The sequence below is a fragment of the Acomys russatus genome, chromosome 24, assembly GCF_903995435.1.
Source record: "Acomys russatus chromosome 24, mAcoRus1.1, whole genome shotgun sequence".
NCBI classification, from domain to species: Eukaryota; Metazoa; Chordata; class Mammalia; order Rodentia; family Muridae; genus Acomys; species Acomys russatus.
The window spans coordinates 20,384,242-20,408,687 of NC_067160.1; the positions used below are offsets into that span (position 1 = coordinate 20,384,242).

Here is a 24,446-nt window from a genome sequence, read left to right on the forward strand (position 1 = left end):
GTAGACCAGGCTGGCCTCGAATACCTAGAGATCTGCTTGTCTCTGCCTCCCAAGTGCTGGGATTAAAGGAGTGCGCTACCATACCCAGCTAAGGCCATCACTACTTTTTTTTTTTTTTTTTTTTTTTTTTTTTTAAGGCCATTGCTTCTAACCTTCCCTAAGCAGTGCCACCCAGACTTCAGATGCCCAAGCCTGGGAGAGACAAATAGAGTCTCAAAACTCATTGTAATGCAAAGTTTCTTTAGATTCATAGTCCTGCCAATGAGTAATAATGGGGACCAGCTCTTATCCTTTATATTTCCCCTGGGACCAACTGTTGTCCTGACACATAGGTCTGTTCTTCAAGTGACTACAAGGAAGCTCTAGCTAGTGCAAGGGGGAACAGAGGTGTTAAACCGTGGCACTTGTACTCTGGGTCCTTGCTGCAGGCTCCACCTCTAAGCGCTGAAGCCTCACAGGCCTTCTTTCTCTCCTAGGTGACACTGAAGCCGCATACAACAACCTGCAGCATTGCCTGGAGCACAGCCCCTCATATGCAGAGGCCCACCTCCTGATGGCGCAAGTGTACTTGTCTCAAGACAGAGTCAAACTGTGTTCCCAGTCGCTGGAGCTCTGTCTGAGCTATAATTTTAATGTAAGTATTCCAGAGTCAAGGGGCTAAGACATACCACTCTCCTTGGACTTTCAGTGAATGTGTACATGTGCAATTATTTTACAAGGGAATCTAAAATACTTTGCCAATAAATATTATAATAGCATGTTAAAATAACAAGAAATAGAGGGAAAAGTTCAGGTGTCTTTGATATAGATGCAAATTAGTGTGAATTTCCCCCAACACAATATCAAACTGTCTCGGAAGTGGGTGCCTGTAATCCTAGCTACTTAGGAGGCTGGAGGCAGGGAGCTCCAGGGTAGCCTGGACAATATGGAAAGCCCATCACAAAACACACACACACACACACACACCAATTCAACAACAAAATAAATTTGTGTTATACTTATCTCTAAGCCTCAGTTTTCTTTTCTATAAAACTTGTAGAATAACAGTTGTTATAATTAAACTCAAAAGGAGCAATTACGTATGTATATATACAACATTTTTAAACCACTGAGAAATGTGCCAAATATTTCTATGGATAAAGTTAGTAAAGCTTATTGACCATTTTCTTCTTGGACTCTTCTTTTCTCTCTTTTTTTCTTCTTCTGTCTCTTCTCTTTTCAAAACAGTGTCTTTCTTTGTGGGTCAGGCCTATGATTCACTTTGTAAATCAGGCTGTCAACAAACTTAGAGCAGTCCTCCTGCCTCAGCCGCCCAAGTGTTAGGAGTACAAGTAAGAGCTACTACAACTTCTTAGAGTTGTTTTTCCATAATCTCTTTTTAGATTCATTGTCAAAGAATACACAGTAATTGTATTGAAAATGAATGTTACATGGTTTGAAGTGTCTATAAAGACACTTCTTATAATGCAGGAAATCTCAGTTATTTTCTCTAAACATTAGACATTAGATGCTTCCAGCACTTCTTAAGGTTCATGGAAGGAAGCCTCAAACTGTTGATTCACTCATGTTCTCATGGAAAAACCATTAAATGAGCTAGAGAAATCAAGGACCAATTAAGAGTTGCAGTGTTATGCCTGATTTTTCTTAGGACAGTAGATCTCTAGATTAGAGAGGCACCCAGTGTGCCATCCAGGCCCTGTGAATCTCTCTGCACCCAGGGAAGGAGTTAAGGTATGAATACAGTTCCCCAAGTGCACAGCCTCTAGCAAGAAGGACTAAGGCTCCTCCTCGCCTTCCTCCTTTGGTGGTTTCCACCGCACCTCCTGGGCGGGGAGCCACCTCCTTAGGCTTCTCTATCTTTACCATTCTGTCATTCTCCATGTTCTGCATGTACTGTTTACAGCTGAAATACGATAGAAGATGCTTTACTCTGTGTTTCGGGGTAGTCTAAAAGGAGAAGGCCAGTGTTTAATGAAAGCGCCTTGAAACATTTATTAAAAGTCAAAAGAATAGAAATGCAAAACCTTTCTTCTAGACGTCTAAGCGGCACATCACTACTAGAGGATCCTCAAATAAAGACATCCCCTTCCTGAGGATCCTAATTTCAGGTTGTATTTTCTTGCCTGTAAAAAAAACAATCAGTTGTTTGACCCATTTGACATTCAAGAGAATACTGGAGTGACAGTTCCCTGAATGTTAGAGTTAATATAACTAGGCTTCTAACTCGATACATCATTGAAATGTATATATCTGAGTCTGGTTAATTTTAGTATGTGAGTGATTTTTTTGTTTGTTTGTTTTATGGTTTTTGGTTTTTGTTTGTTTGGTTTTTGGTTTTTTTCTGCAAGTCCTTCTAATAACATTTTAATTTAAAATTATGAGTAGCAAGTAAAAAAAATTAAGAGGTCAGAATTAAGAGGTCAGAAACACACTTTGAGGATATGATCACAAATGAGCAATACTTGTAAGTTCCATTGTTGCATTGTGTACACTCCAAAGAACTATTGTTAATTTACTTCTCAGGTGAGAGACTACCCATTATATCATTTAATCAAAGCACAGTCACAAAAGAAGATGGGAGAAGTGGCAGAAGCAATTAAAACTCTGCACATGGCAATGAACCTGCCGGGAATGAGGAGAAGTAGAGCCTCCTCGAAATCAAAGCTCAAAACTGAGATTGATGCCAGCCACCGACTATCCATCTTTCTTGAGTTGGTAGAGGTTCACCGCTTAAATGGAGAACAGGTAAGTTAACTCAGATTGGAGCTTTGGAGTGTGTGTGTGTGTGTGTGTGTGTGTGTGTGCGTACAAATTTCCTACTCTTCTGTGTAATATGAAATATATAGGTACATATTTCTAGCTGAATCATTTTCTACTTATATGTATGTAATATACATATAGACATTTTAAATGCTAAAATTAGCCCCTTGGCCAACTGTCAAAATTGAGCAACTTGGTTTTTTCATACTCTTTAGAAAAACCTGTACATTCTGGAAGCGCCTGGAAGGTGCTTGTGATTTGCTGCTGGATGACTTTCTCAGTGTGCCTATGTTGGCCACCATGAAATGCTGTCGTGAGGGTTATAATTCTGTTCCAGAATATAGCAGGGACTCTATAACAATGGCTGTCATCCTGCCTAAACAAACAAACAAACAAACAAACAAACAAACCATCCACTTACCTAATATTTACAGCCTCCACTGGTGTGGGTCTCTTTAAATTTGGAGACGTTTCATTAAAATCTATCAGTTTATTTTGTAAATGCTATGAAGGCACTGACATCTGTTAGTTGCTGTGTTTTGGTAGATAAGTCTCCTGTCTGGGGTAATTTGTTGTCTATTTTGAAGGAGTCGTTAATTTTTCTTTGTAGCACGAGGCAGCAAAGGTTTTACAAGACGCCATCCATGAGTTTTCTGGAACTTGTGAAGAATTACGTGTCACTATTGCTAACGCAGACCTGGCTCTGGCCCAAGGGGACACAGAACGTGCGTTAAGCATGCTTCGAAATGTCACAACTGAGCAGCCTTATTTCATTGAGGCCAAAGAAAAAATGGCAGACATTTATCTGAAGCATAGAAAAGAGAAAATGTTATATATCACTTGTTACAGGTAAATAGTGACTTGCATCACACGTTTTTACCTTGGAACTAACACTCACATTTACTTTCTTTCTTTGTCACATATGTCACAGATTGTTTACAGATTTTTTCCTGGGAGCCATCTTCTTTCTGCCCAGGAACACTCTCATGAGGGTGTTTACCCTGAAACAGAACTGCGGTTGCTTCAATGTGTGGTCTGGTAGTTTCTCAAATCTCCTCAAGAAATGTTCCTTTTAGATCCGACTCTTTTGATTGGGAAAAGAAAAAGCAAGAGTTATATATACATTACACAGCAGCTATCCAGGGAATAGACAGGCATATTTATTACATGGCAGACCTATTGTAGAAGAGTAAAATTATAAGTTAATGTGCTCCAAACTCCAAGGTGTGGAGTCACCTTTTCTTTTGTGAATGATCATTAACTTTTATAGCTTTGTCACATTAAGGCCCTAAAAGGTCCTGGGACACACATGCATAGATGTTGCCATTCTTCACCACAAACAAAACAGTAATCACACAAACACACTCCATGAATAGACTAAGCCAGTCCTTGATCGTCAGTATCATCCACTGATCTAAGAAAAAATTTTGCTTACATTCTTGCCAAGTATTGAGTATTCAGAGAAACTAGCACCTTCTGTGGTTGGTGGAGGAGCTTAAGTGCACTAAGCAACCTGAGGCAGGAGGATTGCTGTGAGTTTGAGGGCATCCTGCCCTATGTAAGAGTTTCAGACCAGTGGGGCTCTATAGCTAGACTGTGTCTCCAAAAAGCAAAACAAGGGCCGTGAGGGTGCACACCTTCAATCACAGCACTCTGGAGGCAGAAGCAGGCAGATCTCTAAGTTCAATGCCAGCCTGGTCTACAGAGTCAGTTCTAGGACACAGGGCTACACAGAGAAAAAGCCTGTCTCAAAAACAAACAATCAAAAAAAGAGAGGGCGAAAAAGGTTTAGTTTCTTTTGGATGTGCTGTGATATAATAACAAAAAGCATGGTTTGGTTTCAGGCAAATGTGGCATGTTAGCTATGGGCATGCATTCTTAGATTGTGTGTAAAGTTGGAATAAAAATTACCTTTGCCAGAGACATTCTAAGCAGCTAGATTTTTTTTAAAGATTTATTTACTTATTATTATGTATACGGTGCTCTGCCTGCATGTACACCTGTGGGCCAGAAGAGGGCATCAGATCACTTTATAGATGGCAACATGTGGTTGCTGGGAATTGAACTCAGGACCTCTTGAAGAGCAGTCAGGGCTCTTAAGCTCTGAGCCATCTCTCCAGCCCAGCAGCTAGATATGTTTAAAGCTTAACAATAAGCAAGTTATGGTGTTGCAAACTTGTAATTGTAGCACTTTGGAGGGGGAAGCAGGAAGATTTTTAGTACTCTAATTGTGGAGAAATAAGCTGCAGCTACTGAAGCAGAAGACTTGGTGTTTTTAAGGTACTTCATCACATACTTCTTACCTGGGAGATAAGGGCTCGAGTTGTATATAGGACAATAAAGTGCTTTCCTCCTGCTAAGGAGTCCTGGACAGTGAGAGTTTACATGTTCACTATCTCCCTTTATTTTGTTCCATGCATGTCAGAATATGGCAAGAGTCAATAAAAAGTGTATCTTGATATAACATAAAGTATATGGATACATACACAAGGTGTGACTTTTAACAAGCTTATACTGCTGGCTACACTTTGTAGTTGAGGTAAATGAGCTGACATTTCATCTTACTGGTTTGTAACTGTTACCTGTATTCAATATAGTAAGCAGAGTTGGTCTAATTCCAGAGAAATTGCTGAAAGAATGCCCAGTCCCCGGTCTTTCCTGCTCCTTGGTGATGCATATATGAATATACAAGAGGTAAAATTGGCCTATTTTCAATCATCTATCTGGGATTGTTCACTTTTATGTTCAATATATACTTTGAAGTTGGGAGGACTTAGTTATAGAAATGTTGCCTTTTATGGATTCATTTAAGTTGTTTGTTAACGTTTGTCCTTTGTGTCTAACAATATCAGCCTGAAGAAGCCATAGTGGCCTATGAGCAAGCATTAAATCAGAACCCAAAAGATGGAACACTGGCAAGAAAAATTGGGAAAGCACTTGTCAAAACTCACAATTACTCAAAGGTAAGTACTTCATAGTGTCAGATAACCTATTGGATCAAGGTGACTCAGACCTGTAGAGAAGTTGGCAACAGCTCTGCATCTTTGGTGATTTTAAGTTCCACGTTTGTGTGAGCAAACCGGCATTTGTGTCATGTCAGATTTTCCCAGTGATTCACTTTCTTCAGTGCTGCATTTTATGGAGATCAATCTAGCATTACTTTAAGCTTCTTACATCTCAGTCTTCACAGCCAAATAACGGCCATAAAGTCAGAAATAGCACATCTCCTTTGTTATATAATCTAGTATAAGCACTTTGCTTCCTTCTGTATCAGTTTGACCAAGCTATGTGCTTCAAGGTGGTTGTTTTTGTTGCTGCTGCTGCTGCTGCTGCTGCTGCTGCTGCTGCTGCTGCTGCTGCTGCTGCTTCTAGTAAGGATAAAGGGTTTTCTTGACTAATGTATTCTTGTGCTGTTTCTGGTCATTGTTAAGTATATATGTATCAACTAGGAAAGCAGATACATTTGGGAAGTGTTGCTGATCTTAGAATAATCTCTGCAAAAATGTTTCTGCCAAGTACTGTTCATCATCCTATATTTAAAAAAAAAAAAAAAAAAAAAAAAAAAAAGCTAGTTGCGGTGTGATCAATGCTTCTCAAAGAAAAGCGGCATACTTCACTGGCAGCACAGATAGATGCCTAAAGCTCTGTGTATATTATTTCTAGTTGCAGCTATGCTTTCCACCTTGGGTGGATGAGATCTCTGTGCTTTTTAAAGACTAACTGAAATGGACTCTGTGCAGGCAATCACCTACTACGAAGCTGCCCTGAAAAGCGGACAGCAGAATTACCTTTGCTACGATCTGGCCGAGCTGCTGCTGAGACTGAAGACGTACGAGAAGGCAGAGAAGGTTCTCCAGCATTCTCTAGCTCATGAGCCTGGTATGCAGGTCTAGCTGATTGGGGGAAAAGTTTACTTGATCAATCTGGCCTGTTTATTTTTATAATGCACAATTATATATCGCCTTGCTCACTATTTTTGTTTGTGGTTGATCATATGGATTCATGTGTATTTTTCTTCTTTTAGAACTCAATTCTACCAAATGGTTGTGCTTTAAATTTAATAACAGGTTTAACAAATGGCTTGTTGTATTATAAGAGAACTTAATTCCAAAATGATATAAATAAGTTTTATATATATATATATATATATTTCACGATTACTGGTATTTAAGCACATTAACACTTTTATACATTTTAACTTTTAAAAATAGTACATTTTTTTAAAAAGAATTCAAGCATCTTGAGAGGCTGCAAAGGCAGCTCCATTGGTAAAGTGTCTCCTTGAAGACCTGACTTTAGATTCCCAGCACTGACAGGAAACATACTTTAAGAAGCCTATAATCTCAGAGACGAGGAAGCAGAGACAGCACTCCTGTTTGATACTAGCCAGACTCTGACCAAGCTGCTCAGCTCCAGGTTCAGTGAGACCCTATCTCAAAGGTAGGGTGGGCCTGGCATTGACTATGACCTCTATGTCACACACACACAAAATTCAGCTATTATAAAAGTACATATCAGTTATTTTCTCCATACACGATGTGAGGAAATGTATGTTGTTACCAGTACATTATACCATTTGATCAAATAGCATTAATGTTTTATAACTTGGTAATATTTTTAATTTTACTGGTATTATTGAACATTTGTTTTCGGGTATTGCTACCAGAAGCCACCTTACAACTAATATGCTTATATTTTAATCCTTGATGTACACTTTGTTTTAAAATGTTTTACATTCTCTACTTGCTGGGTTTATAAGGTGTGTTGCAGGTGCACACACATGCCATTGGGTAGTTGTTGAGGCCAGAGGACAATTTGGGGAAGTATGCCCAGGGGTTGAACTTGGTTTGTCAGGCTTGGCAGCATCTTTACCACTTAGCCATCTCCCCTCGTATTTGCTTATATTTCTTAAGAATAAAGTGCTGGGAAAGTGCTTGTGCATTTATACTTTTTCCAGTATTTTCATGTTGCCTTTTTATGAATGTACAGGGTTAATTTGTAAGGTTTTTATTTTTTTAGTAAAATATACCAGTTGCTCATCTCAGAATTTAAAGATTGCTGAAGTAAGTGGAAGCCTTACTTTCTCCCACTTATCACAGACAACTCCAGTTTAATCAACTGCATCATTTCATAAGCCAGCCTACTGCTGTCTCTGTTCTGATACACATGTGGTCACAGCTGATGCTCTGGAATCCACAGACCCAGCCAACCGTGGGTCATAAATATTTCAAAGAAAGCTGTTCCTGTTCTGACCACATTCTTCCTGTCATTGCTTCCTAGCTGGCATGGTAGAAGAGCTATTTGTGTGACGCTGCCTTGTGCTGGGTATTATCATTAATCTAGGGAAGATTTAAATGATGCCAGATGACATGTGCATGTTGTGTGCAAATCCTGCACCACTTAGGTAACAGATTTGGGTATTGGCTGAATGTGCTTGAAACCAGTCGCCCAGGATACTGAGGGATGACTATGCACACTAGGCCATGTATAAATGACTATACATATATGTATATATGTGTAATTCTATAGTGTTGACTTTTCGTTGTATAATTTCTTTCCTTATTTGCAAATACAGCCCTCGGTTTCAGACATATGCATGCTCGTCTGTCATACTGGTAATATCACAGGGTATTATATATGTCACTTACTGATTAGCATTTGAAGAAAAATAAGAAAAAACTGAGTTGATTTTGGTTCATATACCTCTGTGTACTTACTAAAACTGAATATTGCTTTGTTTTTTGTGTGTGTGTGTGTTGTTTTGCTTTGTGGGAAAGGTGTCCTCACTCTAGGACCAGGCTGGGCTAGAATCCATGCCATTCCTCCTGTTTCAACTGCGACCATGCCTAAAAGATCATACCTTCTCAAGGGTGAAATTCCCAAGTGCGGTGCAGTATTCATTGTGAGAATAAGACATAACCCTGCGCTAATCCGCACCCCTTGGTGACTGGGGTTACTCTTACTGTTCACAGATCACAATCTGTTTTTAATACGTCGCCTTTGCCCTTAATCCTTTGCCTGGTTTTCTTGTACACAGTCTTCCTGGGGCTGGTATTTACTTATTATGTCTCATCATATACTGTATCTGACCATGTTCTTTCTTCGATTTCTAAATTACTTTATTTGAAGAACCCCTTTCTAATCAGTTTTATAAAAGTCTTTGGAAATGTTACCTAGCCTTCTTGTTTTTATTTTTTAATTATGAACTTTAAACTATATATAGTTTTTGTAGCATCTTCAAAATGGTTAGTCAATCTTGTTTTTTTTTCAAATGTTGCCTTTAGTTAATAATAAATATCATATATATGACTCTAAAGGAAACTTAATTTCATTCCATTGGTTTTCTTTTGCTAGCACCATGTACGATTCCATCTGTAAGAGCATTTTACCCTAAACTTTCTAATACTCCCAAACGGTCTTAGTTTAACTTTAATGAACTTGACCCATAAATCCTCCCAATTAGGGATACATTTACTGTGTGATTACTTCCTCATGCCAAAAAGCGTGCATGAATCTATCAGATCTCGCTAATAAACACAAAGGGGCCTAAGGGTATAGGGGAAGCTACAAGTACATATTTTATATAAATTAGCTGTGTTGTGTTTGTGTAGGAAGTGCTTATTGAGTGCTTGCTGAACACAGCCTGGGCCATACTCAGATACCTTCACACACATTTCATGTACTATTGCATTAATTAGCTTTTAACTGTCCCTGTTTTTTAAATCAGCATTCTACACCTCACTTTCCTTCATGTATACAGGTTTCCACAGGTGATAAATACTAGCACCTGGCTTTTTACGTACATCTTTATTATTATGTATTGTCATATAAGTGTATCTGGCTAACCCTGAGTTCCTAATGCACCTCTCCACTGTGTTCTGCATGGAACCCTCCTCACAGCCATTGCAATTTAACTCTCCTTTGCAGTTGGTAAGAACCAATATCCTGGCTTCTGTCTTCTCACTATGCTTAAATAGCTGATGACTCACTTCTGATTCACACTGCTCCCACTACTCAGTTTCTACTACTTTCTTTTCTCTCTGCCTTCCTTGGATTAGGATGCCAGCTGGCTGGTTTGCCTCCCTTATTTCACCGCCAACTGGACACCTCTGCTACAGCCTCTCTGAGTCCAGAAGTGACCTGACTCTTCTCAGTATAAATCCAGATACATTACCTGTACAGCCCCCTCTGTCCCTGTGATTGGGCCAGAGCAAAGCCTTGGCTTACATGGCCTTTAGCACTGTACCTGACTACTTGTTACTTATGCCCACTACACAACTTTTCTTACCTGCCCCTTTTGGAAACTTATTCATAGTAGACTGGGTTTTTGTTACCCAGATTTGTTAATTAAGCGAATTCTAAAACCAGACACTACTTTGCAAGTTGAAATGTTGAACAGTGATTGAGCCAGCAAGATGGCTCAGCTGCCAAAGGTGCTGGATGCCAAACCTGACAACCTCAGAGCACCAACTCCTTCACATAGTGCTCTGACCTCCACCGGTGTAAGGTGCATATGCAAGTTTGTAGCAGAACGTGGCCTAGATTGTGCATTCCATAAATGGTGCAACAAACTAACTTTGTTTACAGTTAGGGGTGTGACACAACCCTTCAGTCACAAAGTAGTCCATAGATTGCCACATGCCACTTTGTTTGGGTTATTTAGCACAAGCTGGCTTGCTTGAAATTCTACCTTCAACATGCTAAGTAGGTAGTGTTATTTTATAAGTATAAGGGAGATTGCACAGCTAGCTGGAGATGCGTCTAGACTAGAAACCTCATCTGTTGGCACTGCCATTTGTGCTCTTAATTATGGTGATTTATTAAGATTTTAAAAAAGCAATTTCCTCCTTAATTGTATGCAGATACTATTCTATTTTAATGGCTTCAACAAACAGACATCTTTACAGACTTAAAAATGAAAATCACAGTCTTAATGAGATGACCTGCTAATTAAACCAAATGCTAGTTTACTGTTCAGTTCTTTATATTTTCTTCCTGTCGGTTACTATTCTAAGCCCCGCCCCCCTTTTTAAGGTTTAGCTACTACACTTTAACTACCTAAAATTTTAGGTTTTTATTCACTGTCAAAATCTTTTTACGGCCTTTTTTAATGTAGAGAAATACAGACATTTATTTAAGATGACATTCTCCTCTTTGCATTTATTCTTAGTAAATGAATTGTCAGCTCTCATGGAGGATGGGCGTTCCCAAGTCCTTCTAGCCAAAGTTTACTCTAAAATGGAAAGACCGGGCGATGCGATTGCTGCCTTACAGCAGGTACAGTGTATATGACTGTGGCAGAGGGCTGGGAGACTGGCTGAAAATGCTCTCTGTTGACCCACTAATTACAGAAGATTGATCAAAACAAATAACGATCCAGTGCATAAAGATGGTTAATGTTGGGAACACTTTAGTTTTAAACCATTGAAGCTTCAATACTTCCTTTATAGAAACTATTTTTTAATTCAACAACTTTAATAGATTTCCCACTGATTATTTTAAATTTCCTTTTGTCAATTTTAAGGGTCATGTTTTAATTTTAATTTAATTATCAAGTAAAATACATCTTCTGAATGCCTGTATCTACTATAAAAATGTATCTTTCATAGTCTTGATATTTTTTATTTTATTTGCCTTTTTAATAATCATGCAGGAGCTTGTTCTTGTTAATAATATTAATGAGTCTCACCTTTCTTCTCTGGCTCCCTTGAATGCTTGATTTTAACCACATGATGGAACTTTATTAGGAATAAAAAAGTAGTTTTCTTCTTAATTGTATGTACATATTTTTAATTATTTATTATAATTTATTCACATTACATCTAAATTGTTGTTCCTCCCTCTTCCCATTCTTACCTTTCCTCCCTCTTCTGCCCTATTCCCCTCCCCTGGGCCTCTGGCAGGGGTATGTACATATTGGCTTTAATAAACAGAAATTTTTACAGACCTATAAAAAACTGAAATGGCAATCATTGGGACTGTTAGGCTTGGGGCTACTTTCCTAGCTTCTTGTAACTACCCAGTGCCAGTACCGTACTTTGAGTGGCTCGGTACTGTGAATGTTGTTGAAGTTTGCCTTATGTTCTATATGACAATCAGTTGGGGAACTAGTTTCTGCATTGATCCGTGATGTGTTTTTGGCACTGTGGAATGCTTGCCATGGTGCCACTGTGGCTTGTCAGCTGACGTGGTAGGTGTGGCTTATGCCATGGCTGACATGGGATAGTCAGAGGGAAGACTGAGGAGCACATTTTCTTTTCTTTTACCTTAATGTGTGTCCCACGGATGGGATCAAATTCAGCCTGACAGAGTTGTTCAGCAAGCGCTTTTACCATGACGTCATCTCCCCACCTGACTCTGGCTTCCTCTTGGTTAGTGTTTTTAGAATATGTTTTTACTTTCAACTTTTCATTCCTTTATAATAAGGATCTCATGGCCTATAATGAGTATTTTATCTGTTCTGACAATTTTGTTCTGTCAATCGTTCATTAGAAGATTTATTTACTGCCAGGCCTAGTAATACAAGTTTGTAATCCCAGCTACTTGTGAATCTGGAAAAAGAAGAAAAGTCTAATTCAAGGCCTGCTTGGGGTACAGAGTAAGATCAAGACCAGCCTGAACAACATACAGAGATGTTCTCTCAAAGTGAGAAATCAAAAAGGGGCTGATCGCATGTAGTGCAGTCCCCAGTACAGTTTTTTTAAGTGGTATTTCTGGGTGGTGTTGGCTGTGCACACCTTTAATCCCAGTACTCAGAGGCAGAGGCAGATGGATCTCTGTAAGTTTGAGGCCAGTTTTAGGACAGCCAGAGCTACATAGTGAAAACCTATCTTGAAAAAACAAAGTGGCTATTTTAATTGCTTGCAAGCAGTGTAATTGTGGATTATATTTGGACTTCTATCTGCCATCTTACAATTTGTATTCATTTTGAGCTTTTAAAACTTCACGTTCTATTTTCTTGACTTGTTTTTTGTTTTTTAGTTTACTTTCAGTCCATTTCCCCTCCCTCCATTGGTCTGTTATTCCTACTTTGGTTTAGTATTCTGTAGGTGTTGTGTGGACCACAGTGCATGTTTTTGGCTCCAGCTTTGCCTATATCTGGTTCTCATCCTTTCAAACTGGCTGCTTAAAATTTTATTTATAGTTGCCAGATGTGGTGGTGCATGCCTTTAATCTCACACTTGAGAGGCAGAGGGAAGTGGATCACTGTGAGTTCAAGGCCAGCCTGGTCTACAGAGTGAGCCCAGGACAGCCAAGGCTAACACAGAGAGACCCTGTCTCGAAAAAAAAAAATTACTTATGGTTAATACTACTGCATGATGCATTTCCCTATAATGCCAAATGAAGACTCCTTTGAACAATTAGGTAATAATATAATCCCTCAGCAAGCTATGTAAACATTATTATGCATACGTGTCTTCTAGCACCTGTATTTTATTTAGTATTTTGTAGTTTATTTCCTGTTCTACCCATCGGCCACTTCTTCCTCTAACCTCTAATTGTTTCTTAGTTAATTGTTTTCTGTTGTGTGCATATGCTTGCTTGTCTATACATGCACCATGAGCATGCAGGTTCCGGGTGTTCCTGGAACTGGAGTCACGTGACGTGGATGCTCTGCAAGAGGAGCAAGTGCTCTTAACCGTTGAGCCTTCTCTCTGGCCTCTGATTCCTAAGAATTTATATACCTAAACATGTTCTTGAATATTACAGAATTATCATAAGAAGAGGTTCAAATTTTGCAAAACCCATCATCACTAGTCAATATTTCATTTGCTTATACGACCTGATAATAACCTAGCATAGAGAACAATGCAGCATGACCCAGCAATGTTAGCTTACCTACTGTAGCTACCTTATTTAGAATGTATCCACAGCCATGGAGTCTCAAAGCCTTAAGCTGTTAATTGGCACAGATAATTGAAGTGTCATGACAAAGGTGTTCTAGGATACCAATTTAGGACTTTACAGTGATTAAGCAAATGACGTCCTCCATGGTATGACCTCTGCTTCTGACACTACTGCATGCAAAATCAAGTGGCTAGAAAACTAGAGTCAAGAAACAGCAAGGTGGCTTAGCAAGTGAGTAAAGGTACTTCGCTGCCAAGGCTCACCACCTACCTCACCACTTTGATCCCCAGAGGCCACATGGTGGAGGAGAGAACTAACACCCCATGTGTGCACCCTTCCCACCCACAGATTATGAGTCAGTAGCTCTAATAAAGCAAACCTTAAGACGGACACCTGAGACTTAGCCATTTGTAAGATTGGCGACTTCTGTATGTCAGCCCAAAGATGTACACAGGGCATCTCTCGTTCCTAGTTTCTTCCTGCTTAGCTGCTGCCAGACTTCAGCAGCTATCTGTCCCTTTCTTCCCTTCCCTTCCCTGATATTTCCCATTCCCTGATGAGTCAACCATTATTCCTAAACTCTTAACACATCTGTATTTTCAGAGTATATTGGTTCAGTGGGTTCTTATTTAGCTGACTTTTGTCTCTCTATCCAGTATATGTTGATTTCATAGCTTAATTCTGGATGAGTTTTTTAACATGTGAAGATTATATTTGTTTATATTTCTTACATTCAACATTTGTATTTCTCCAATGTGCATAGCTTCTCCACGTATATTTTTCTAAGGCATGTAGCTTTGTATTCAACATGTAAAAATTAATGTTATATTCAGTGTAATGGTGTATTTTATTTTGAATCATTCATAAGCTATGCAACATAAAGCTACAAAAACAGAAAGGGAAAATTAGAAGCCATTGTTACAGTTCTCCTGACCTCCAAAATTGAACTAGTGTACTATTTTCTGCTCCCGTGGAAACCATTGTGTAACTGAGTTGGTTGGTTGGTTGGACATATAGATAAAAGGCAATTATTTTTCTACTCTTAAATAAATATAAAATAATATAATACCATTTTTAAATGCATTGTTGGAGCTGTAGAGATGGCTCAGTGGTTAAGAGCACATGGTGCTCTTCCATAGCTCCCAAGTTTGGTTTGAAGCGCCCACATCAGGCAGCTTACAACCATCTGTAACTTCAGCCCTAGGGAATGTCTGGGTTCCTCTAGCCTCCTCAGGACCTGTACTCATGTGCATTCATCAACATACAGACACACAGCCCTACACATAATTCAGGATAAATAAAAACAAGTCTTTAAAAGAAATGTGTATTGCTCATATAAGTTCTATACAAAATATTTCTTAATAATGATCATACTTATTCTTATAGCCACTTAACATTTTTGTGTAATGTTTTAGATACAAAATGCAGAATTATTTTATGCAAATATCTTCTAGTTTATTCTTATAAAAATAGCAAGCTCTCTCTCTCTTTCTCTCTCTCTGATATGTCTTCTCCATCTCTATAACACACACACACACACACACACACACACACACACACACACACACACACATATAAATGTGTTTCTCTGGATAGCTAAGTAAATGAGATACACACCAACATACTGTTTGCCTTTCTAGAAGTTTAGCTGATACAAAGATAAAATTCAGATTATATAGATTAAGAATCTTGTACAATTCTTTTAGGTCATAAAATTTATTATTCAAATCACAGTGCTTCTGAACAGGGAGCCACACTAAAGAGAATCAACAGCTGTATTTCTATATTTGTGTGTTTATATACATATATGCAACAATAACAGCAAAAGGAAAGACGCTACTAGTCTGAAAGGGATTGAGGGGGTTGGTACAGAGAAGGAGCTGGAGAGAGGAAAGGAAAGGGAAGTGATGTAATCATTTTAATCTTAAACATTTTAATAAAAATATTTTAAAATACATATAAAAGAAACATTCCCTAGTTACTTTACAATAAAGATGCAGGAATGACTACTGACTGTGCTGGGTTTTACAATTAATAAAAGAGAGCTAAAATAGTAATAGTATTTCCTGAGTCTGTCTATATACCCAGCTCTGAACTGACAGCTTTACATTCATAATCTCATTTAGCATGTGGACCCCTGTGCGATGTGAAGTGGGTTTCACCAGTTACTCAGCTGACTTGCTGTGCTCACCACCTGTGTGTGTCTCCTTCTCTGTAAAGTGCAGTAGTGGGTACTGCACTGGGTGGAATGCTTGAGGGATCTCTAGCCATCTGCAGGCATGGTTTCTGTTGGTATCAGTATCACCTGGGGATTTACAAATAAACATTTTCAGAGCCAGGCATGGTGGTGCACCCCTGTAATCCCAGCACTCAGGGAAACAGAGGCAGGCAAGGTCAGCCTGGTCTACAAAGTGAGTCCAGGATAGACAAGGCTACACAGAGAAACCCTGTCACAAAACCGCAAAATATAAAACAATAAATAAATGAAAATAAACAGATTCGCACTCAAATGGCAAACTCTTCAGATGGCATCAGAATTCTCACTTTCAAGCTCCTTCCTAGTAATTCTAATACTGAAGTTTTCACAGTATGTCCTGGGAGCATAGCTTTTACGGATACAAAGTAGAAGCTTCTAGACAATCACATGACACCCAAATCATAAACCAAAGTAATACTGCATCATTGGGTATTGGTCATCAGAATCATGGCCCAGAAACTTAAAACCTACATTTATTTGGGAAAATTGCTATGGTTTTACCTGCATCTCTCAGAAAGTGTGTGTTTGGAATCTAATTCTCAGTAAACAGAGTTGGGAGTTCTACCTGTGAATAGTGTTTAAAATACTCACCCTCATGAATGGATCAGTGTGGACTAAGTAAGGGAGAAGTTACAGTTTCATATCATCCTCCTGTTCTCTGACCCTCTCGCCCTCTGCCATCAGATGGCACAGAGAGAGAAGGCCGTTGCTTGATGCTGTACCTTCATAGTGAGGTTCCCAGCCTTTGCAACACAGATGACTTTCTTTTTAACAAAATGAAGGAAGAGGGAAATGTTAATAGTAAGATTGGTAAGCAGCTGTAAACTGAGGCTGTCTCCAAGGTTCAAACCATTTCAGTTCTCTCTGTGATGGGTAAAGGAAGAGGAGGCAGAGGCAGGTGATTCACTGTGAGTTTCAGGGCAATCTGGTCTCCAAAGCAAGTCCAGGACAGCTAAGGCTACAAAGAGAAACCCTGTCTCGAAGAAAAAGAAAGAAAGTAGGAGCTATTTTCAGGATGTTGCTGTGAGCCTCTGTTGCAGAATACTGTTTATAATTCCTTTTCATTTTTGCCTTTTTTACTGTAGGCAAAATAAGGTAAGGCCAGAAAGATGCAATGTGCTTCAGTAAAGTAAAAAATAAATACATTGTGTGTGTGTGTGTGTGTGTGTGTGTGTGTGTGTGTGTGTGTACACATACATACCTAGGTGCGTAACAAAAACAGAAACATACACATGCATGCATGCATATATACATATTTATGTAATCAAAATTAAAATTCATGAAAGAGAATTAATCTTTGCTGTATATGATGTCAATTTATGTTTTATCATTTCATTTCCAAAAGCCTGTTATAATTCTCTAAACTGGTGATCCTAAAATGAAATTTTTAAGATGTTGTAAGTCATATTCATCAAATATAAATTGTCAACCAACATCTTGGCAGGCGTCCTTGAAACGGTGCCCTGTGTGCAGCCTGATGTGTGAGGATGGCAGTGCTCACTATTTCCTGAATGTGTCACGGTGACTGATTGTCAACAACTCATGGTTAGATTCTATTGTTCAGTACAATGAAAGGCATTCTCACTTACTAAAGTCCTGTAAACCAGAAGTATGGATAAAACATGCCATTCCAGTCTAGCAATCTGTTTATATTCTTACGCAGAGTAGGATGTCGTTCTTGGGTGCCTGTGCATAGCATAGGTCCATGTTAATACATATTGTCAGTCGACTACCTATCACTAGACTTTCAGGTTGCCTCAAGGGGTTTTTGGTTGTTGCTGTCATTTCTTTGTTAACTTTTGTATCTTACAATGCCTATATTGCTTCTTTACAATGGATAACTAGCTGTCATGTTTTCTTTCCATCCCTTTCAAATAAATTGTTGATGCCTTCCCAAGATTGGAAAATCTAGGGTCAATAGCCTGCTTGGGTTTCAGTATTCCTATGTTTTACAAAAACATTTGATAAATTCATAAGCTACAACATATAATGTACTTGTAACCTGGCTGTATTATTGCATAACATTTAGCATTTATAGGTATGTATCAGTAACATGTAGTAATCTTCTTGATTATTCCATTGCTGCCTTTCCTTTGTTTTATTTTTTTCATTCATCCCTGTAACATAGAAAAAGACTCACTAGTATAGTACTTCGGGTGGACAGATACTGCCTGCTGGCTTATTTGCAAGTAGCTGCATGTTTGAGATCTTAATGCTGGGGGTGAGGGGTTTAGTTTGTTATATCACAGACCATCAATACCCATATAAATTTCATAGTAAAGTTACAGTGTTATACAAACTTGAAAATTGCTTCTTTTCCTTTCCTGCTCCGTTCTCATTTTTTAATGCTTACTGTTTGTAGGCTCGAGAACTGCAGACTCGGATATTGAAGAGAGTTCAGATGGAACAGCCAGATGCAGTTCCCTCACAGAAACACTTTGCAGCCGAAATTTGTGCAGAGATTGCAAAACACTCTGCGGCTCAGCGAGACTATGAAAAAGCAATTATGTTTTATAGAGAGGCCCTGGTTCATTGTGAAACAGATAGTAAGGTCAGTACTGGCGTAACAATTGTAAGTACCATCTAATTTACTCAGATGTAGAAGCCTTATTAGATTGCTAATAAAAGAGATTTGAAAATAAATGTAGCAAAAAGTTTAAAAATATCAATACTGTTTCTGGAAAACGTTCAGAATGAATATGGGGCTAGGAGTATAACACCTTGTCCAGCATGTGCCAAGCTCTGAGTTCAATCCCCAGTAATGCAAAGTCAAGAAAAAAAAAAACAAAAAACAAAAAAAAAACCTTGATGATGCCTTACATTGGAGAGACTGCAGAGTTGGCAGTCAGTGAATAGTCGTTACACAAGGATATGGACCCCAGTTTGACCTCCTGCACTCACCAAAAAGCTGTGTATAAAGTCTGGGCGAAGCAACCCACATTAGTCCTAGAACTGGTGAGTCAGACAGGAAGATCACTGGGGATTGCTGCACATTCAGCCACTGAATTGGTGAGCTCCAGTTCAGTGAAAGACCCTGTCTCAGACCATGCAGTGAGGAGTGACAGGGTAGTATACCTGATGTTGACCTCTCACCCCCATCCCTCCCACACACTCACAAACATACACACCTTGTAGTGGAATGAATAATATAAACCAAATCTGCAACTTCTTTATTTTAAATATCCATCTATGGTTTAATAGTCAGCCTAGAACTATGTTTTAGTCACAGTTACCTCAATGTAGGTGGTTGGAATCCATTAGGTAAGCTGTGCTATGCACTTCAGCATCTGTATTTCAGTTGTTCCTCGATGCTGGGACTATGAAGATGACCTTCGTGGCTTTGGTCACTGACGGAATAGCCTTTGCTAAGGCATACAGAGGCAGGCACCTTTTCAGTGGTGCCTAAGAATAGGAACAGTGGTTCTGCTCAGAAGCGTCTTAGCAACTGTGTACCTACTTGAACCTCTTTCATTTTACTAATGAGAGAATACGTCTAAAGAGGTCTGCCCTGGGCCTTTCAGAGAAGTTTGTACTGAAACCCTGTATCCTGTATTTATCAAGTGAGTTAACACCTGCCTTTCTGTCTGTTCCTGGAGAGACAGAGATGAGCGCACGTATCATTTATCTTGTCTGTTGCACATGGCGTTTTTATGATAACTTTCAGACAAGTGATGTTTAATCTTATCAAATGTTGCATTCATTTTATTTTTGAAACCAGTTTCTGGCTATTCTTGATTTTGCTGTCTAGATCATGCTGGAACTGGCACAGCTGTACCTGGCCCAAGAAGACCTTGATGCCTCCTTGCGGCACTGCGCACTGCTCCTCCAGAAGGACCAGGACAGTGAACCTGCCACCATGGTCAGTCTAGGGGCCTCTGCTGCTCAGCCACCTGAATGTTATGTCCTATGAGGAATGTTCAGATTTTATCCATAAAACTGTTACTAGATGGTGCGGTGTAGAGAAATGTTAGTTTACAACGTGGCTGTTCTGGCAAGAGATCACATCCAAAGACCTGGGTCTGTGTGATCCAGCTGGAATACAAACACACCTTTAATCCAGGAGACAGAGGCCAACAGATCTGAGTTCAAGGCCAGCCTGGTATAGAGCAAGCATCAGGTAAAGAAAAGCTTAGGTCTAGGCATAATGGTACATGCTTCTAATCCCATGTTTGAAAGTGATGTCTAATTGAGTGGCAGAAAAGATGACAAATCAGGAAAGATTTGACAGACTAGGATATGCCCAACTCTCACAAGAAGAAAGAGGAAATGAAAGCTACTTAAGAGGCAGTTTTACTAGGACAGTAATAGAGAGATGGGTTGCAGAGAGAGAACTCAGGTAAAGATGGAATGAGCCAGAAAATGAGAAAAAGCCAGAAGATTAGAGAAGATCGCTGAGTTAGTTTGAAGCCAAACACAGCAATTCCGGGCTGAGAGAAGCTAGGTTAACTAAGTCCTATGGGAGGGGAGTTTGAGCCAGAACAGCTGAGTTCAGCCAGCCAGCCCAGAGCCCAGAAAGAGCAAGTAAGGGTGAGCTCATTGAGCAGTAAGTCTGAGAGGATGAAAACATTCTAGGTCTAGGTTAGATTATACACAGGCTAGACGCTTCCAGGACTAGGCCTAGAATACCAGACAGAGACAGTAAGCATCTGAGACAACAATTGAAACAGGCAAATAAAAGATAATTTTACAGTGCGGCATTGCTCTTATTTGCTTTTGGAAGAATAATATATTTCTAACATGGGCACATTTATCAGTGAAAAATCAAAGATTATTTATTAGCCATGCAGTTACAGGAGTGACAACAAATCAAAATCACTCTTTGCTTTCCCTCTTGAGCTGGGTAACTTCTGTTTATGCCTAAGGGACATGTGGGACAGGTGTTGTTCTGTGGTCAACCGTCACATGGTTTGCTAAGCCCTGGCTTTGACGCACTTACACAGACATTTGGGACTAATGTAAGATAGCAGTAGAACACCAACAACAAACAAAACAACAACAAAAACCAGTACAATGCCTCCCTGTATCACTGAACCCTCTGACGGCCTCTTTCACAGTTTTTCTTTTCTACATGGGTGAAAGCTTTTTTCAGGTTTAAATATACTGTGTGGCTGACACTGAGGCTCGTTCAGGCTTACTAACTGAACAGATTATATCTCGCTTTTAAACACATGGAAAATCTCAGCAGGTCTCGGAATTTTTACACTTGAAATATGTGTGACTTAAGGTTTGTTTTTTTTAAATCTTTTCATTGTCACTGTAGTGCAGAGAGGCATGTTTCTACAGTAGCATAATGGAATATACTTAATAACTCTCAAATGTTTTTTAAGGGTTTATGTGTATAATTTGTGTTTATATTGTAAAGGGAACAGGGGCATTCACCTACCTCAGTGCAGTGCCCTCAGAAGAAAGGGCATCGGATCTCTCTTGAGCGGGACTTACGGGCCATTGTGAGCTGCCTGTGGTGGGGGCTGAGAATTGAACGTGGGCCCTCTGCAGAACAGCACATGCTTATAAATATTGGGCATCTCTCCAGACCCTCCTATTTGTACTTAATGCCACCAGTTGAAACTTTTTTTTTTTGCTTAAAAAAAAATGTGAACAGAGCATCTGTTTTGCATGCTTGATTAATCTTTGTAAATTTCTGTCCCTCCTGTTTTTCCTAAATATTATTATAGTGCTAAATCTTCATTAAGAGAATATGCATTGTGAAAATATGTGGGACTATTTTTAGAACCAATTTATCTTTGCAGTTGATGGCTGACCTCATGTTCAGAAAGCAGGACTATGAACAAGCAGTGTTTCATTTGCAGCAGCTTTTAGAACGAAAACCAGGTAAATACACACTGATTTTGTTCAAATGTAGTTATCTTCCTGTCTCTTTAGGTTTTGCTTGTTTATTTTGCTTTTTTAGCTTGTATACTGTTGGGGAAGGGGTAGTTGGTTGACTTCTACTCTGCTAACCCCACACTTGGGTCTACATAGCTCAAGCAGCTATGTTTACAGGTCTATGCATATTTACAGATCTCTGTACACTGAGCACAACCTGGCTAGGCTGTCTTGCAGTCCCTCGGTGTCACTTTAAAGACTTCAGCACACTCCGTTCTGTCTCCTCAGACTTCCTTCCAGCAGTCCTCCTTCCCCTTGCCTCAAACCCCACCAGTACTAGAGAGAGAAAACTAGAGAGTTGAGAGAGAACTCCCGTCCCAGTCACCAGCACCTCACTCCAACCCTCAACCTTCCTAATAACGATTGGCTGCCAGCTTTCCCCACCGTGTGCAGTGCACGCAGGCCCTCTTAACTTAACTCTGTGGTTTCTTCTCTCTGTTATCATTTTCCCTAATCAGCACACAGCCCTGCATGGATAACTCCCACGCACAAATCACGTCATATCCTCCCTACTCACTTTGCCCAAACCTACCTTTATTTCCTGTAGGCTTCCATCATAGTTTTCCTACCCTTTCTCTTTCCCACTCAAATTCTGTTTTTATTCTACCTCAAGCTGTTCTCACTTCTTAGGAAGGAATTAGCTAACTTTATTTGTTTAAAATACAGACCATCTTTCTCCTCATGAGTAGATTTAGGCTATATTCTTGGCCACATCACCCTCACGCATGAGACTTTCTTTCACACGCTTTAGAGAAGCCCTCTGTGTCACATCGGTTTCTATTACTCAACACTAGCATTTCTTGCAAACAGCTGAATGTTAATTGAGTAAGTCAACTTGCTGCTTTGGAGCATTTGTAAACAAAGAGAGAGGTTTCATTATGAGACTTTTACATGTGCGTATAACATGACTTCATCCTGTTCATTTATCTTAACCTCTTCTGTTACTCTGATCCCCTTCCTCTCTCAAATAGTACGACTTGTATTTTCATGATTTAAACGTGTTTCGATGTTTTTTGTGTGAGAACGATGGGGATGGGGTGTAGTGGACACCAGACAACAACACTGAGGTTTAGGCTCAATTAGCTGCCCATCTCTGTAGAGACGAGGTGTCTCGTTGGGCTAGAACTCATGAATCAGGCTAGACTGACAAGCCAATAAGGCCTAGGGATCCTCCTGTTTGTCTCCCTAGCACTGAGGTTGCAGGCCCATGCCATAACTTCTCGTATTTTTACGTGAGTTTTAGAGATCAGAGATAACTCCCTGTCCCCTAATTTTGTGTCTTTAAAAAAAAGAAAAAAGATTCATAATTTCGATGTAATGGCAGTGTACTCCAGCAGTACTGAAAGACCTGAACCCACACCCCTGAGGCCTTGTGTAGATTTACCCCCTCTTGCCTATAATACATTTTGTGTTCCTTCCTTCTCTTTCTCACTATGTGTTCTAAAATATATCACCCTTGAGGGTGCATTGAGTGCCTTGACTTCTGCTTTGTCCAAGACATTGATCCAGAACATTGCATGCTAAAGGAAATTACAAGTCAAAATGGGATGAACTGATCACCCTAATCCATATCATATTGTCAATAAATGCCTCTTAGTTACATAACAATATTTGCTAATATACATATGAATATATATTTTCTATATATTTGTCTTCTCTGTTAGAACATAATGATTTTCAAGGTCAGCAATAACGTGCTTATCTTAAATCCTTGACAGACACAAGCCAGTCACATAGTGCAAAGTCAGGGACTATTGACTGAATGGATCTGTGAATGACAGACTGGGAGTAGACAGGGAACAAAATTCCCTTCTGGTTGCTCGTATTTTCCTATTCAGGTAGCAGTGAGGTTTGTAGATCAGAAAATGGAATGTTGAAGGGATATTAGAGATTGGAAAAAATAGAAGAAAATTTGCAAAGTAGTTTGAATGAGTGAATTGACTACAGAAACATTGATTGTATCATTCATCTAGTAATCAATGAATGGGGTCAGCTTCATGCTTAAACTTATCAAATTTAAATGAAAATTTTTGTCCACATGACGTTTTTCATAATATATGCTTTATTCCTGATAGGACTTTACCTACTTGTCTACAGATTTGTTCCCTGTGATTTCTCCTAAAACATACCCATGCACAGTGATTTTATATGTGCATTGGTGATCATGCCCAGTAGTATAACTTAACTTGTGGCTCTCTTTAGCTTTTTTTTTTAGAAATATGCTGTCCAAGAGCTGGAACAATGGTGTAGTTGTTAAAGGCATTTGGTTCCTAGAACCCATGTTACATAGCTAACCACCTGCAGCTCTGGTTTCGGGGAACCTAATGTCTCTGGAAGACATCTGCCTTACATGTGTATACACACACATGCACGCACACACATACATACACACAGAGTTAAAAATAAAATCTTTTTTAAAAGAAGTATACTGTTCAATTTTGTTTCTAATTAAAATGACCAGTCATAGCTGGCACTCTGCTTCAACATATTGTATCTTGTCTCAAAATTTTCTAGTCATCTTGAGTTTTCTGCTTTTCCATTTTAACTAATTAACAGCACCCTAGTTCTGTCTGCTCAGTTGCTAAGCAACATAGTCAGCCAGTAGTGGTCTTCTGACCCACTGCTGTCCTTAGTACCCTTGTCACCTCTCCTGTTCTTCCAGCCCTGGGCACTTGCTACTGCTGGATGTCATGTC

The 24,446-nt window shown here is 39.3% G+C and overlaps 1 protein-coding gene across 1 annotated transcript in view; it reads left to right on the forward strand.

Annotated features, from left to right (window-relative positions):
• Positions 1-24,446, forward strand: part of Ttc21b (tetratricopeptide repeat domain 21B) — a 76,252-nt gene that overhangs the window by 26,318 nt on the left and 25,488 nt on the right. Inside the window, exons 13-22 of the mRNA XM_051167098.1 lie at positions 477-634; positions 2,524-2,745; positions 3,371-3,609; positions 5,382-5,454; positions 5,613-5,723; positions 6,501-6,639; positions 10,931-11,037; positions 18,228-18,416; positions 19,614-19,724; positions 21,616-21,697. Of these exons, the coding sequence (XP_051023055.1) occupies positions 477-634; positions 2,524-2,745; positions 3,371-3,609; positions 5,382-5,454; positions 5,613-5,723; positions 6,501-6,639; positions 10,931-11,037; positions 18,228-18,416; positions 19,614-19,724; positions 21,616-21,697 (1,431 nt within the window). The remainder of the gene's footprint in view (positions 1-476; positions 635-2,523; positions 2,746-3,370; positions 3,610-5,381; positions 5,455-5,612; positions 5,724-6,500; positions 6,640-10,930; positions 11,038-18,227; positions 18,417-19,613; positions 19,725-21,615; positions 21,698-24,446) is intronic.